The sequence below is a fragment of the Euprymna scolopes genome, chromosome 16 (genome assembly GCF_053919585.1).
Source record: "Euprymna scolopes isolate OS-2025 chromosome 16, ASM5391958v1, whole genome shotgun sequence".
NCBI lineage: Eukaryota > Metazoa > Mollusca > Cephalopoda > Sepiida > Sepiolidae > Euprymna > Euprymna scolopes.
This window is the reverse complement of record NC_136497.1, coordinates 58,759,606-58,777,590: the sequence shown is the minus strand read 5'-3', so window position 1 is coordinate 58,777,590 and position 17,985 is coordinate 58,759,606. Positions and strand designations below refer to the sequence as shown.

Here is a 17,985-nt window from a genome sequence, read left to right as displayed (position 1 = left end):
TAAATTATTCTTATCTGTCGATAAGTGGTTTAATTTTATAACTTTCTTGTCTATCTCTCCAGTTAACTGAAACTGGAGCGCTAAATGTTTTGGCTTCGATTTTAGGTGATGGCACCCAAGTCTTTTTTTTTTTTTTTTAGAATCAGTATATATTAGGTAAAAATAATAACCCGCGCGAATTAAAACCATAAAGATTTTAAACGTACTCGTATGGGGAAAAGGTTAAAAAATATTGTAAACACTGTTAACAGTGTCATTAATTTTCAACAATGCAGATGGATTAAAAAAAAATCAAAAGGTTTCAACTATAGTTTTATTTACACGCTGTGCGTTCATAGTATCGCTGTACGTTTGGGATAAAAAAAGGCATCGAAATAAAATGGTTATAAGAAATAAAAAAGAACGCAAAACGAAAATATGCGAAGTGTTCAAAGTTAGAAATTAAAAATATGTGAAACGACGAAGCAAAATAAAAATGATTTTTTTTTTGACAGAAAAGAAAGAATGAAAGGAAAAGAAATTTATTGTTGAAATTCGGCAAGAGAATGGTTTCTTCTGACAGGAATGTTGACGACAAGACACCAGGGATAGGCACAACCACGTGGAGGGTTAAGGAGCCGGGCTATTGGCAACGCTTGTTAAGACTCTTAAGATATTTTGCTGAAATAGAAAGAAAAAGACAAAATTAGCTCCAGTTAACGAACATATGTTTATGCATGCGTGTGTGTGTGTGTGTAGGGGTATGCATGCGTTTGCGTGCGAGTTGGGCGATAATGATTGTGTGCGCGAGTTTATGCATGCGTGTGTATTTTCAATTTTTTAAAATTATTTTACTTCAGTCGAAGTTCTTCGAAATTAAAGGAGTCCCACTTCCTTAGCGCTAACACTTGATCTCTATATGAGATACATAGATAATCGAATATTCCTTTAAAGTTCTTTGCATCTTAAACACGGAGTTTGTAAAGAAATTATTTCAGAATTTAATTTAAATGATAAATAAACAATGGCTTATTACATTTAGAATGCACCTCCACAAAGTCGCTTCTGATTAATGTTTGCAAGGTTTTAAAATATTGTGAGCGAACTTTGCTGGTTTTTACGTAATAATTGAATATTTTGATATCTTCAGAATTTATTTGAAATGGCTTATTTCATTTAAAATTGGAGGGCTCAGCAAAAAAGAAAAAGTTTGTAAAATTTACTTTTTAACAGATTTAAGATTTTTTTTCCGAGATGTGTGATTTTTTGGCAGGTTATTCAATTCGGCAGACGATCTTTTTGGTGCCTTCTCATCGATTTTTTTTTGGGGGGGGGGTCACGTGATGTAAACAAAGAACATCGATGTTTTTTTGATTAGAAAAACTAACTAATATTGGAAATTATCTGAGCGAATTAGTTCAGCCCTTTTTCCGGTCTCCGAAGAAACATTTTCACTTTTCAAAAATGTTTCTTCGTTAGAATATTTCTCTCCTTTGAAGAAACTCGATATATCGAGAAGAAATAGTAATGCATTAACAAGACAAGACGATTGGTCTCAAAATTGATTTGAGCTTTTGATATCTTCCCGTAAAAAACCTTCTACCAGGAAGTTAAGCTGGATAAAGAATTAAATATTTTGAGAGTCAAACTGAAATATTGCAATGTTAATTTTAAAATATTTTATATTAAAAATATTTTCAGTAAACCTTGAATGGCGTCCCCAGAGAGAACTACCTTTCAGATAAAAATCTGAAAGTTTGTAGTCTGTATGACTAAATTATTAAAAGAGTATTATTTATCCTAAGATATAATAAAAATAGAAGAGAATGAAGCAAGAAGATTCTTTTTAGAGAATAGTCTGAAACAAAGTTAACTAAAAGCTCAAATGATTTTTAATTCGTAATATAAATTAAAAAAAAAAAAAGGATATTAAAAGCTATATTTAGCTATTTTAAGCTAGGGTTTTCAGCGCTTTTGCTTTTCAGATTCTTCATTTTTTCCAAGTAAAGGGCTACGCTGAACTGTTTTTTTTTCTTAAAGTTTCCTCAAAGGGCAAGATTTCCGAAAAAAAAAAAAAAGAAAAAAAGAAAAACCCAAAAGAACTATTTACAATAGACTTTCCTGCAAATTTCAAGAGGAAAAGAAAATGAGAACTTATATAAAAATTGTTTGCATCCATCTTTGTAAATTTTTTTTTAAAAGCCAAAAAGATTTTTATGCTAAAACAAAATACCTGTTTCCAAAAAAAAAAAAAAAAAAAAAAAAAAAAAAAGGAAGCAAAGAAAAATACACAAACACTCAAAGCATTGATTCAGAATGGTTTCTGTAAAAGAAACTCAAAACTGCGAGTAGTTTTTATTTTTTGTGCTAACTATTTATTTTTATCAATCGCATTTGGACCTGTATGCATTGTTTCTTATTTGTCTTTTTCTAAATACATTTCTTGTTCAATTGATGCACGAGTTATGCAATAATTCAAGCGATTGCGTTTTTTCCTTTTTATTTAATTCAGAAAACAATAAACAGACTTGTTTATTGCAATATACTTAAGATTAAGAAACTTTTTACTTGATTTCCAAATGATTAATGCATATATTTTCTCATCATACATATAGCTAATTACTCTTAAATATATTTTTTTTTCTCAGTATGCATACAGTTAATAAATTTTAAATATATTTTTATCAGTATGCATACAGTTAATAAATTTTAAATATATTTTTCTCAGTATGCATACAGTTAATAAATTTTAAATATATTTTTATCAGTTAAGAACATAAGTTTCCTCTTCCCAATTGACCATTTAAATATGTTATAATTAGGACCATGACAACAGCATATTCTTATTGTTTTGACTCTCGAGTATATATCCGACACAGTTAATCAACTCAGAACCACATCACTCTATATAAAAGCATATAAGATATCAACGGATACACACTCGAGAGTCAAGACAATAAGAAGAATATGCTGTTGTCCTAGCCCTAGTTATATCTTTCATGTGGTTTCTTGGCCTTACTGGATGAACGTACATCATTCCTATAAGAAAAGCAGTGTGAATTAAACATACCAAAGAGATCTTATTTGGGTCGCGAATGCTATGTGTTTTTGAATATTTGTTAGGGTTTACTTTGGGGGAAAGGTATCTTCATGTGAGATTTTCCTAAAAACTTCTGTACAGAGAGACCTTAGGCACTCGAGGATAGTAGGTATTCAAGTTCTCTCCGGCATTCAAATAAGTTTTAAACATCTTCCATAATACTCTAATCTCCGCAGGTGAGAGACGTCTCATAATGTTTCTCCATCGTCAGAATACTGTTAACAACAGCAGATTAGGTATTTTGACTTTCCTCCCGAAGCGTGGATTAAGACCGGAAGAGGAGTGATGGGAAGAATGATCAGCCCTAACACATGTAATGTTGTCTGAGAAGCCCGTTGGCATTACCGGCGAGACCGCCTTGGACAGTTAACTCCTCCCTAAAATGAAAAGGCAACTTCTTAGGTGCTGAACAAAACAAATACCACAGCTAGACAAGAGAAAAGAAAAAGAATAGAAAAAGAAAAGAGAAAAGAAAAGAGACAAGAAAAGAAAAAGGAAAGAAAGAAAAAGAAAAAAGAACAAAAAAAGAAAAGAAAAGAGAAAAAAAAGGAAAAGAAAAGAGAAAAAAAGGAAAAAAGAAAAGAAAAGAGAAAAAAAAGGAAAAAAGAAAAAAAGAAACCCCCCTTAACCTATTACGTCTCATTGTTTTATAAATAGAACGCCAAAATATTTTTTTTAAATCTATAAGATAATATATAATAGCACTGCTTACTGCATTATTACTCTGAAGAATAGATACACTTTATATTCATCAACTTAAAAAAAATGAAACTTGCCAAAATTTCATTTGTTCGTTGATGTAGATAAATTAGTATTGCAATAGTAAGACACTAATTGTCAAAAGTGCAAAGCAAATTTGATATAATATGCAAACATGCAGACAGTATCCTTTTTATAGGAGAATCAATATTTTACTTTCTAAATAAAATCATTTTTTTTTCAATTTGTGTATTCTAATCCAGTTTAGTAATTACACAAAGTTTCAACTTAATAGTAAAAATAAACTTAGATATCCTGGAACTTTATGGATTAACAGCGCAGATTCTGTCAGAATCTTCGCAGAAGACAGATCTTTAACAAGTATTTGATGCGTAAAAAAGGAGACGGGTGTTCTTAGTTCCTCATCTTAGGAACACCAAACTAAGTATTTATGCGGTAGGCAACCTGAGTGAACATTTCATCCTTAATCAGGCCTATGTTAAATATCGGGTCGAGTATAGCGAAAATGTCACCTAGCAGGAATATAACGTAATTGACAGACACACACCTGGCCGGAAGAAACCAAGCACAGTAGTTGGACATGGAAACCTAACACTTTAGAAATATATAAGTAGTAGCGTTCGTGTGAGTGTGTGCACACAACTTTCCTACAGCCCAAACCACTGGACCGATCATGACCAAACCTGGCATTATGATGCCCCCCCCCACGCAGCAAGAAATGGTGCACACTATTTTTCAAGGTCAAATATTAAGGTCGGGACTTTGCAAAATCCCAAGCAAAGCGCAAGTATTTTTGCTAGTAAAATAATTCAAAACCATCCTCAGATAGGATTACCCAGTCACTAAAACGCACAAGAGCCGTGGCTACACTAACAGTGAAGATGAAATCTTAGAAGTGGCATTTATAGGTGGATGCATAGTTATCACGAATTATATGAGAGAGAGAGAGAGAGAGAGAGAGAGAGAGAGAATGATTTTTAATTCTTGTGCGTGCTGTGATTTTCTCCGTTACCTCATTCATTCATACTCACTGACAATAAAGATATATATCATTTTTCAGCACTTTTAAGCACAAAAGAAATACAACAGCTGCTCGTTCGAAAGAACCTTAAAAAATGATCTGTCTGAAAAGACAACGATCTCACACTTAAATTTTTGCTGCCCGTGTAGAATTGTGACTGTGCTTCCAACAAATTGTATTTGCACTGTCACTCCTTCACTACCATAACAAAACCAAAAAACTTTTAGTGTGTTTGAGTGACAGGTGAGCTCGCAGAGCGATGTGTACATAATTGGATTACAACTATATACATTATACTTATACAGACGAGAACCGCTCTATGTTTCCATGATTATAATCCAGTAAGATACAAAGGCAAGATAACTGGTAATCACTTTGGTCACAGGTTTTACAGAGTTTCTTTCTCCTAGATTAGAGACCATATATTTAGCTGACCAGCCTTATCTACCCCGGTTTGGAATAAGTGGCCATTCCCATTGACAGAAAATCGTTCAGTACTAACGAGCGATCACTCAGAAGTAAACTGGTCTTAAGACGCCAATAACTTGTTGGTTACCCTGTCTGTGTTTTAAACATTTTTGCAACGAGGTCTGGAGTTCAATTTATTTGGCAAATGTTTTTTTTGATACGCTTATCACTCGGGATATTTAAACAGCTGCGAGAGTTTATCCTTAACAGTCCCCCTGATACCAACCTCGAAAATATATATCTATAGCTTATACAAAATGGATATACCAAGGCGACATCACGTTTTAGCTTCGATTTTTCCCAAATCAATCGAAAATCAAGAGCGACATTTATTGATTATACATCAAAAGATTTGCAAAATGAGAATAGATTTTAACATCAACATTTGTTGATTTACTGTTCTAACGACCTACGTTTTATAGTTTTCTTTGTTTTATGGCATATCAACTCATTTTTGTTTATGTAATGCTGAACAATTCCTTTTGGAAAAAAAAAACATTTATTCTATAGGATTAGTTGTACGTTATTCTCAGTTTAACGTCCGTTTTACATGCTGGTATGTGTTGGATGGTTTTTAGAAATTGACTTCCGAACTAACGTATCTCTTGCCAGGTCTTTATACTATTTCAGTTCATCCTTATCATCCTCATGATTTATTTTACCTTTCTCTGCTAACTGACCTTATTAGCTCAACTTTTCTATATCTAACTCAAGAACTCTCATCCTTTCAATATGACTGTACCAACGATGTCTCTTGTTCTGCACACATCTTATACCGTCTAGATTTAATCTTCCTCATATACGGCATAATCACATTGCAAGACGTCGTTTAGCCACCGTAATTAAACAACGTTGAGTATGGTCAATAATAGATGGGTGACTGTTTGGGAATACCAGGCACTGCATGTAGGAGAATATCAACACCTCACTGCAAGAACTTCGTAAACGTAACATCGCTTTATCTTCACCGGGATATACATGCAACTGGAACCGTTTGTGAATTTGATATTCCCTAGAAATATCCTCCTTCGGAGGAAGCGGATTCAACTCGTCTAGCCTGAATGTTGCTTCCTAAGGCTTAGATTTAATGATTTTAATGCTATCCTAGATTCACATTGAACAGCCATTATATAATTCTTAGCATTTCAATCTATGCAGTGCATGTACTCAACTCGCATTGGGCAGATTTTATTTGACACTAATTATTTTAATTATGTCTTGGGGTGAGATTTTACAGGTTCATACCTTTCCCAACAATAGATAAATGTAAAGTTTGAGTGATATCCAAGTGTTTGAAATATGGGTTCCGAACATAGGTCTTATATTTTCGCTTTTTACATAACTATCTACAGAGAGAAAAATAGGTAGAAAAAAAAATAGGTAGAAAAAAATATAGGTAGAAAAAATATAGGTAGAAAAAAATATAGGTAGAAAAAAATATAGGTAGAAAAAATATAGGTAGAAAAAATATAGGTAGAAAAAATATAGGTAGAAAAAAATATAGGTAGAAAAAATATAGGTAGAAAAAAATATAGGTAGAAAAAAATATAGGTAGAAAAAAATATAGGTAAAAAAAAATATAGGTAGAAAAAAATATATGTAGAAAAATAGGTAGAAAAAAAATATGTAGAAAAAAAATATGTAGAAAAAAAATATGTAGAAAAAAAATATGTAGAAAAAAAAATATGTAGAAAAAAAAATATGTAGAAAAAAATATGTAGAAAAAAATATGTAGAAAAAAATATGTAGAAAAAAAAATATGTAGAAAAAAAATATGTAGAAAAAAAAATATGTAGAAAAAAAATACGTAGAAAAAAAATACGTAGAAAAAAAATATGTAGAAAAAAAATATGTAGAAAAAAAAATATGTAGAAAAAAAAATATGTAGAAAAAAAAATATGTAGAAAAAAAATATGTAGAAAAAAAATATGTAGAAAAAAAATATGTAGAAAAAAAAATACGTAGAAAAAAATATGTAGAAAAAAATATGTAGAAAAAAATATGTAGAAAAAAATATGTAGAAAAAAAATATGTAGAAAAAAAATATGTAGAAAAAAAATATGTAGAAAAAAAATATGTAGAAAAAAAATATGTAGAAAAAAAATATGTAGAAAAAAAATATGTAGAAAAAAAATATGTAGAAAAAAAAATATGTAGAAAAAAAATATGTAGAAAAAAATATGTAGAAAAAAAATACGTAGAAAAAAATATGTAGAAAAAAATACGTAGAAAAAAAATATGTAGAAAAAAAATATGTAGAAAAAATATGTAGAAAAAAATATGTAGAAAAAAAATATGTAGAAAAAAAATATGTAGAAAAAAAATATGTAGAAAAAAAATATGTAGAAAAAAAATACGTAGAAAAAAATCCTCTGCGCCCATTAAAATATCCGTAGAGTAAAACTGCAGCAATGATGACTTACATACCAATCTGGCTTGTCTTCCTTCGCACTTCGCTCACCCAGAATTCTAATCATGAATTCTCCTTCATGATCCTTGTTTTGACAAAAAGGAACAATGAAGTAATTGCCTTGTTCCAGGTTAACCCGTTTCACTAATTCTCGTCGAACGCCATTCGAAGTTTCCTTGCAGACCAAATTCAATTTGCTTAGCGATCGTCGTTCGTCTTTCTCCGGATATTTTGTCTGTAACCCAATAATAAAAAAAACAGATGAGAAACTAATCTGGCTTCGGTCAAAGTCACATTTAAATATAAACATTTGGATTGTTTTGAAATTAAAATTTTAGTCTGATGAAGATTGATAATTTATATTATTTGTGTTATTCGGGTTACTATTCTCATCTTAGATATTATTCTCACGTTTCGGCCTATGTAACCACCCCAACATACTTTACATACGTCTTTTGAACTCTGGAGGAATATATTTAATCAATGGAGGTGGATTATTCTTGTTCCGCCAGCCATTACTAGGTAGAAGTTATATATATATATATATATATATATATTTCTTAGTATCGCTCGTACTAAGGATTCAACAGTCAACCTCTAGAATGCTGTCACTTAGAAGTTATTACTTAACACTTTATCTGCTGCGTCACGCCTCCCTGTAAATAAAAACAAGGGTTCAATTCGAAATTCTGACAAGACGTGCCTGAACCTCGGTTGAGGTTTTGTAAGAAAAACAGCCAAGATAATAATAGTAGTCTGAATATTAGAAACACAAACGAATTATATTATTCAGATTATGCGGATTACTATTCCCATCCTTACTATTATTTTCACAACGTTTCAGTCGATGTAACTGCCGACCTTATTCAAAGATATTTGGTTTGTCACGACCCGGTTAATGGATGACCGAATTGATTGGTAATCAGATCGAGACACATTAATTTATTTTATTTGATGTCCAATGTCTTATATTTATCTTCGGTTAATCGTCGGATGTCGGATCAACCAGCGAAATATATCATTAAGGGGAATGGAACAACAGAGCAATAAATGATGAAACAAACACTCAAAGTTTAAAATTCAAGGAAGTCTTTTATATACAAAAAAGAAGAAAAAGCTCCGATAAAAAGAATGAGTGAGATAGACGTATTTTTGAGGATGTTTGCCAGATGTATGCGACATGCAAATACAGTACAATATGTATAAAAGTTTGTGGATAAGAAAAGATATTGGCATGAGATAGGCCAAACTTAGCTGTTTCGTCCTTTAGGGTAAACACGGATCATAAGTTCGAAAACACAATATCCAAGAAAAAAGTTGAGATGGCGAAAATCTACCTCTTCCTCGAATTTTAGTTCCAAAGAAGAATATACGAGTTCAATCGACAATACGATTGTATTTGAACGATAATCCGCAATTTAATTAATTCAAATCTCAACCAGATTAAATGTTGAGTTCAATCGACAATACGATTGTATTTGACTAATAATCCGCAATTCAATTGATTCAAATCTCAATCTTCGATGAGGTCCGATTCTCGGAGATAATGTTTGCGCACCGGGCTGTCTCGCTTCTTTTCGCCAACTGTTTATTTCTTATTTTCAAATCCCCTCGTGGTCCGCTTTTCCCGCCACAAATGTTCGCTGTCTGGTTGCCATGACGACGTATTTCCGCTCGTTACGGCGATATTCACAACCAACCTCTGTCCCACTTCCCTCAGCCAAGTGACTGCCACACCACATCATTTACAGAGAGAGGGGGTTATCTGGTTGATTAGGTCTTAGAAAGAGAGAGAGATAGCGAGATATATATAGAGAGTAAGTAGAGAGATTGAATGTTCGCTTTGCTCTGACATCACAGGTTGAACTCTAAAATATTTCCGTTGGACTTTAGAATCTGCAAGAATTCGACAGAAAGATTCCAGAGTTCGACACGCTACACCTGAAGACGATCAGCGGTTACATCGGCTGAACGTTGTGAAAAGAACACTTGGGATGAGAATAGTTGTCTGAATAATCCAAATTGTTTTAATAATTTGTCAGTAAAAAAATTACTTTTATATTGATGTTTCCTCTCTACAAACGTAATAAAAATTAACGAATGTACGCAAGGATGTGGTTTTAAACTTGGTAATCAAATTACAAATAATCAATAGCAAAAAAAGGGGGATTGAGAAATACAAGTTGCTTTTTACCTTGTAGAGTTTGAATCCAATTGGCTGAAGAAGACTGTTTGCAGTAGAAGAGCCGTGCCTGTAATCTTGGAGGAGAGATATGATCACGTGACTCTTGCCAGTGAATGCAGGGTCCACTTCAATCTTCCAGGGGTCCATCTTATGAAGAGCAAGCAACGCACGGGGGCATAGATCAAGGTCATCGTCAGATTTGCGTTCTAACAAGAAAACAAAAATGCGTTTATACGGAGACAACCGATTTTCAAAATTTTTTCATTAGTTTTAAATCTTGTTATTAGGGGGCCTCATTTTTATTTGGTAATTTCACCCCACCTCTTTCTGATCTAGGTATCAGGCAGCCAGAGGTATAGTCTCTTCGGAAATTTCGAAGGAGGTCGTGTGAATAAAACATTCGTGTCTTCAAAGTTTTCACCTTTTTCAAATGTGCTGCATTTGAAGGCTTTTATACCAGCAACGATGTTTGTCCATTGTAATTACTTATATATATATATATATATATATATATATATATACACACACTCGCAAGAAGACCCGACGTTGTCCAAGATTGAATAATAATCAATCCCATATTTTTATTGTCATCGAAATCAGTGAAATCGCTCATTTTTCAATCAAATCGATTGATTGCCTGCTATAGTTGGGAACCCATTGTGATGTACAGAGAAGAAGCTTCATATGTCTCCCTGCAGTGACTTAGTTCACAATACGTTGTAGTCTATATTGCACTGTAAAGGACTTACTGTTGATTTTTATAAAATTATTTTTTATATACAATAGTTTTAATTAAAATCTAAAATGAAAAAGTCAAGTATCATGGTGCAATGTGCTTTAAACAAACATTTATTTCGAACGCGCCTCTTTCGTATCAAATAACGTTGTTGATTTTATATGTCGGGCCTTTCCGCTTATATTTTAATGAAACTTCTCAAATGCACTCGTGACGTTAGGTTGTGTAAGGTGTTAACTTTAGTCAAAATCGCCTGTTCCTTCTTTAGATCGGATTATTTCGATTGTCGATGCTTATCAAAGGCATTCCAATATAAAACCTATCTAAGAACACTGCCAGGCACATAAAGTCCCTTCGTGTAGAATTTCATAAAAATCAGTCAAGCTATTTTCGAGTCCCACACACACAACGTTGCTTATATACATGTTAATTACAACTGGCTATTATGAGTTTTAAGTAGCTTCTTCATTATGCTATTTTATTGAACGTTAAAGGAATGTTTGCTTTGACTGATCTTTCAATGAATAAAATTTCTCCACACTGCTTTCTCGAACTTTTGCGTGTAAAATACATGAATAAAGAAAAGTGTAGAATAGTTAAAGATAGATAACCCGCAAACAAAAATACAAATTATATTAAACGCATTACAATGAAATTCTCTCCTAAACCCGCCTGTTTTATAGCACTTTTTTTTTTCTTTTTTACACTGTGGTCACCACTTATCAAGGCTCGGAAGCCACTCAGGGATAAGGGTTATTGCAAATACAGTACGTTAGTGTGGAGATTTGAAAGTGTTTACTTAAGGGGGCGGTTCATTAGGAATTTGTTTACGTTGGACTTGAAGACATCCAAGTTATAGTCAGGTGGGAAGCAGGCAGACGGAACAGAGTTCCACACGCGTGCAGTTCAAAGAAAGAAGCTTTGTTCGTGGAATCCACGTTTTGATTTAGGCACAGATAAAGAGTAGGGGAAATTTTTCACTTTAATTTCTATTTATTTCTTCTATAATATTGGTCTTGCCACTAATCGATATTTAATGGCGGCCAACAACTGTAGTAATCTGTTGTTAAGATATTTTATAGAATAAAAGTATGAAATGGTTAGTCAACTTAAACCAGACAGATGAGGAAAGGTTCTGTTACGATTTCTTCATTGCTTATGACCTAACTGAGATTGTTTACGAACCCACTCGTGTGCCCGACACTAATGGTCAGTACACGTCTCCTAGACCTTTTTATTACAACTTGCCCTGAGCTACGTTCCTCTTTCGTTCTGCCCACACTAGGAACTTCCGATCACTCGGTTCTCTCAGTAAAGATAAAAACAAAATGTAATAAGTCCTCCGACATATATCTCTTCATCATACAGTATATCAATACTCTATGGCTGACTGGAATAGCTTCCATACATTTATATCAGATCTACCTCTGCATTCCACGTTTAAAAAGAATGTGTCCTCTATAGTATCAGACCTGACAGAATGGTTAATTGTAGGTATAGACCGATTCATACCCTCCAAAACATTCCAGCAAAAATTTAACAGACAGCTGTGGTTCTCTCCAGAATGTGCTGCTGCCATTGTGCACAGAAATCACTATTTCCATTGCTTCCAACGTAATAGATATACCGAGAGTAAAGCCGCCTTGAGGACTGTTAGCAACCACTATAAAAGAGTAATCTCGAATGCAAGAGAGTTGTATGCTCAGGCGTCAAGTCCAAAGTAGCCGAGCAGCGGCTTGGTTCCCATCAAATAACAAACAGGGTCCTGATTAGAAGTGTGTGCTCTATCCCAAGCATCATCAAAGGACCTGAGATAATCTCAGCATCGGACAAAGCCAAAAACTTTGCAGCTAATTCTACCTTATGCGATCAGGGTCGCAGGGTATTTCCTCCTGTATCTGAACACATGCTATGAGACAAATCTGTGCATAATGTTACCAAGCTAATCAAAAACCTAGATTCCAGTAAAGCAACTTGTCCTGACGTCATTCCTATTATAGTGCTGAAAAAGCTTCAACCAGAACTAGCTCCCATACTTACAAAGCTGTTTAAGCATTGTCTTAAGGAGAATTGCTTCACAACACCCAAGAAAGCCTCATCAGTATGTCCCATATATACAAATTCAAGTGATCGGTCATCTCCTCAATACAGACAAATTAGTCTCCTATGCATCATGAGTAAGTTGCTGGAATCAGTTAATAGAGAAGTAGTCAACCACCTCAGTGACATGCAATATGGTTTTTGTTTTGCTAGATCTACAGCAGATGTGCTAACAGTTATATCTCATAGAATTAGTGAATCTCTCAATGGAGGCTTCCTTTCTAGGGCAATTGCCCTTGACATACCAGAGGCCTTTGATAGTGTATGGCATAAAGGTCTACTACACAAAATCTCTAGCTACAGTATAGTTGGAAATGTCTTCGTAATTATTAAATAATTTCTGAGAGGTTCATAGGCAGAAATCAGAAGCTCACAGTATTAATGTTGGAATCCATCAGGGGTCCATCTTGGGCCAAACTCTTCCTGATCTACATCAATAATCTCCAAAATCACATCCTAAGATCATTCGTAGACGTTTATGCTGACAACACTACCATCTATGGCAACACTTCAAAGGCTGTAAACGACTAAGTTCTCTCTGATACTCGCTCCTGATCTTGATCATGTGGTGCAATGGGGAAAGTGGTGGCTGGTTAATTTTAATGCATCTAGAATCATACTTTTATCTTTCCATCATCAATGCTCTGATCCCCTGTCTGGCATCAATTGAAGCGAATGGCTCTCGTCTTGGCGAGGCTCCATGTTTTGACAAGCTTCTGGGTATGACCTTTACTCCTGATCCGAGATGAAACACATACATCAAATCTGTTGCCAAGGCTGCTGGTAAAATAATGGGATCATTCTACCGCTTCAGTAGATATCTCACTGTTGATGCAATTCTCTATCTGTATAAGAGCCAAGTATGTCCAAAAATGGAGTACTGTTGCCACATCTGAGTAGAAGCTGCTAGAAGCAGCTTATACCGTCTTGACAAAGTTCAAAATAGACTTTGTAACCTAGTGGGGGATGACCTTTTCTCTTCCCTGCAACCTCTTTTCCACAGAAGAGATGTTGTGAGCCTGTCTCTGCTTTATTGTTATTTTCATGGCAAGTGCTCGTCTAAACTCAAATTTATGCCCCCCTTGTATACTTTTACGTAAAAAACAAACAAAAAAAAAAAAACACTCGTCTAGCTGAAACCACTATCAATAATTCCTCCCCACCCTTTTTCTGTGCCTAAACCTAAATGTAGATTCCATGAACAAAGCTTCTTTCTTAGAACTGCATGTCCGTGAAACTTTGTTCCGTTTTCCTGCTTTCCAACTGACTACAATATCAGTAAATCAAACATGAACAAGTTCTTGATGAGCCATCACCTTAAATAATCCAATTTACCAAATTTCCACTAGTAACGATTACTACATTTTCCCATTAACTACTGTACACTCATTAGCCCTTATCCTCGAGTGGCCTCTGGACCTTGATAAGTGGTGACCCCTTTGTAAAATAAAATAAAAGTATAAAACAAAGCATAGTGAACGTTAAAACTAGGGTTAGAGAATTTCATTTTAATGAGTAATATAGATTATGTAGATTGTTTGAGTTATTGAGTTCTAACTATTTTGTACTTTTACCGAATAGTTTTACATCAAGTCATAACAATGAAAATAGACTTATAAAAATAGACTTATCATAAAAATAGACTTATCATAAAAAAATTAGACTTATAAAAAAAATCCTGGTTGCTCCCTTATGAGATTAAATTTTTTATTTATTTATTTATTTATTTTTTAAATTGACGATATACAAAATTTTCTTCCTTAATTCTGGTTCCAAATCCATAAAATGTGAGGATCATTTACATCAGGGGTCGGCAATCTTTTGGGGCACGAGGGCCAAAAAGGTATGCTGATTATAGGAAAAGAGCCAAACAGCTTTGGCTACATTGTCATGTTACTAAATATGTAAATAAATTTAATGTGAGTTTGAAAAAAAAAAAAAAGTATTAAATCTGTATATCTAGAAAAGTAAAATTGTGTGTGTGTGTGTGTGTGTGTGTGTGTGTGTGTGTGTGTGTGTACATTTCCCTACCAAACAACTTTGTTAATTTTCAGTCTACATACTCGAGATTTGACATAGGGGTATTGAGATTTGGGAAAATCTTTTTAATCGGTTTTCGAACAAATTTAGCTGTCAACGTTTGAAAACTACCAAACTCCTCCACCAATTTTAAGTCTACATACTTGAAATTTGTAAGTTAGTTGGACATGGATCAAGCTTTAATTTGATTTTAGCCCAAACTAATAAATGTTAAGGGGTTGAAATTCGGGTCAAAGTTAAAAACATTTGACCTCTGCGGTCTATCAAATTACACAGCTAATTTTTGGTCAAAACATTTGAAATTTTACATAAAGTGTATTCAGACATAGCACAAGCTTTTTAATCGGTTTTTGGCCGAGAATTTGGCTGCCAATGGGTCAAAGTTCAAAGATTTGATCTTGCTGTTATCTAGCAAACTATTCAGCCAATTTTGGGTATAAACATTTAAAATTTTACATAAAGGCTATTCAGACACGCAGCAAGCTCTTTAATCAGTTTTTGCGCGAAAATTTGGCTGCCAAGAGGTCAAAGTTGAAAGAGTTGACCATTGCAGACACTACCAAATTCCTCCGTCAATTTTAGGTCTAAACACTTGAAATTTTAGATGTAGGTCACCTGGACATGAGTCAACTTTTTAATATATATATATATATATATATATATATACGCACATAAAGTTATGAACAGTACATAGGGCCCGAGCAAAGTCGGGTTTAACTGCTAGTATATAATATGATGTAATTTAAACGATAACACTTATTTTACTACAGAAATAATAAAAGAAAAATTACAAACATTTTACACAAATATCTTGCCCAGAGTAAGATGGCGGGGCAAAACGATAGTCACTCGAGGACCAGATTTGGCCTGCGGGCTGGAGGTTGTTGATCCCTAATTTATATGAACAATCTGAAACTGGCCAACGAAAAAAAAGTGCAAACAAACAAAAACAGGTTCTTTATGATGACGATTTCGTATCAACAATGCAATTTTTAGTTAAATGGAGAATATTAGGTTTTTGAAAATTGTTTTTCATGAGTATTAGTGCAAGCAGTGATTTTTCCTGACTGTAGAGAAAGGGTCTTGAACTATTGCTCAAGTGTATTATTCCCTCATCTAAAAATGTAAAATTAACGTAAAATTAAGTGTTAACAAGTGCATCAATTGACTAATATATATTACACACACGCTAAATTATTACTTACTATGCCACGTGCCATAATAGTTGACCAGTTGGCTCCACCCTCCCAAGGCAGAAAAACGGTCCATTTTAGAAGCGAGGAAATTGGATTCCGACAATGTACCAATTGTACCGAGTGAGATTTTCCGCGCCTGGTTGACGACTGGTTTTACATTGGTTTCCTGTGACGTAGACGTAAGGGCCGAATCAGGCACTGGATGGGGTCCATCATTACTCGAGTGACAGAACATGGCGAGTCGTTCATAACGGCCCAGCTTACGATTTGGAGAAGCACTTTGAGTAACAAGCACATCTTGACCGCCAGGCGGAGTCATCCGGCTCGCAACGGCGTTCTTGATACGAACCTTCTTCACAATTTGAACCAAACTCCCGAAATCGCTTATTTCACCACTTTGGCTACCTTGGGATGTCACCTTTCCAGCACTTGGAGGACTGCGCGTCTCGTCTTCATTTTCACTGGAAATGGGTTGGTTTGGCAAAATTTGTTCCACTGAAGTTATATCTGAACTAGAAACACGTTTTTCAGGTTGTTCACCACTTCCTGAGAAGATAAAAAAAAACATGCATTAACAAATATAATATGCTAAGCCATTTCATATGTACGTTATACCTGTCACACTCTAATAATGTCGCCCAATCAGCAAATGAATCTGCTATAAATATCCGACTTGACCCATTTTTAAACGAATTATTCCAAAAATCAAATTATGTCGCTATATCAACTAAAACCATACAATTTTAAATACATTTTAAAAAGTAACATCCATCTCATCGATTGGAAAAATATTTAACTGACAAATATTTTACGGTAAGAAGACGATGGCACTGTAAAATAATTGTACATATCCAAAAGTAATTTAATATATTTTTATTGAAAAAAAAAAAAAAAAAAAAAATCAATAAAAAAGGTGTCTCTTCGTTATTAGAGCGAAAATTTAAATATTGACTTTCATTGAAAGCCAATGGGGTCTATTTAATTTTCATGTAGAAATTAACAAGATGTAAACGTTACGAAAAACGATAAAGCAGAAAATTAATTATTAACGAAAATAGTTTCCGAAACAAAATTCAAGTTATACATAAATAAACAGCATGAAGTAAGGGGAAGTAGCTGTAGTCTGTCTTGTTACAACTAATGGCGGATATCACTGAATTAAAGCATTATAATTTTAAATAACTAAAGAGACACTTTTTCTTAATAGTACTGACCCTGGTCGACATTATTTTAAAAAGGAATCTACATGTACATAAAAAGGAATAGGACCATAAGATATTTTTTTTTCATGTTACAATGTGGAATACGATGTTTCCCTGCCCCTGGTTACGTTACTTGTCCCGCCTTACGGTGTTATTTATAATGTTATTTGATTATATACATGTGTTATATACTATACTATATTTTGTTACTAATTTTTAATGCCGTATCCCGGGGTTCTACTGTATTAATAACAGTAAATTATACATATTTTATGTAAAAAGCACTGGAATTTCCAGTAGTAAATTGCTTTTTGAAATGCTCGAATAGCAAAAAAAAAAAAACCCCAAAAAAACAAAACAAGAAAAAATAACTGTTGGATATGTTTAATACTATTGTGAATTAAAATAATCTCATATCCTATCATCAGAACGATCAGACAAAACTAAAACTCAAGTACAACTTACATATATTTTCAGTTGACAAAATAAAAACCGTATACATTGTACAAAACATTAAAGACATTCGTTTCTACTCACGAATAATGGCAATTCTATTTATTGAGGCATTTTAAAGATATTTGGACAAACTAGAACGTTTGAAGGACACATGTTGCGTGGTGATTTTCTTTTTTTTGTTTTGAAAACTTTCTGCCTCTTTTCAAATAAAACCAAAAGGAACAGATGTAACATCGCACATTAAAAATTGTTGTTTTTTTTACACTTCATTACGACATTTTGAAAAACCAAAATCCCAAATTAAATGTATTTCCCTTCGAAAACATTTTATGAAAGTAAACTATATTTTGTTTACCACGAGAGTAATAGAAA

The 17,985-nt window shown here is 33.5% G+C and overlaps 1 protein-coding gene across 3 annotated transcripts in view; it reads right to left on the bottom strand.

The window, feature by feature from the left end:
* Positions 1-294: 294 nt before the first annotated feature.
* Positions 295-17,985, bottom strand: part of LOC145295992 (uncharacterized) — a 111,202-nt gene continuing 93,511 nt past the window's right edge. For 2 of the 3 annotated variants that reach the window (XM_080141960.1, XM_080141962.1), the window contains 4 exons: positions 15,965-16,501; positions 9,893-10,089; positions 7,712-7,933; positions 295-660 (listed from right to left, as the gene is read on the bottom strand). In XM_080141960.1, coding sequence (XP_079998086.1) covers positions 610-660; positions 7,712-7,933; positions 9,893-10,089; positions 15,965-16,501 — 1,007 coding nt within the window. In that variant the 3' untranslated portion in view covers positions 295-609. The remainder of the gene's footprint in view (positions 661-7,711; positions 7,934-9,892; positions 10,090-15,964; positions 16,502-17,985) is intronic. The other variant, XM_080141961.1, reaches the window with a different exon arrangement.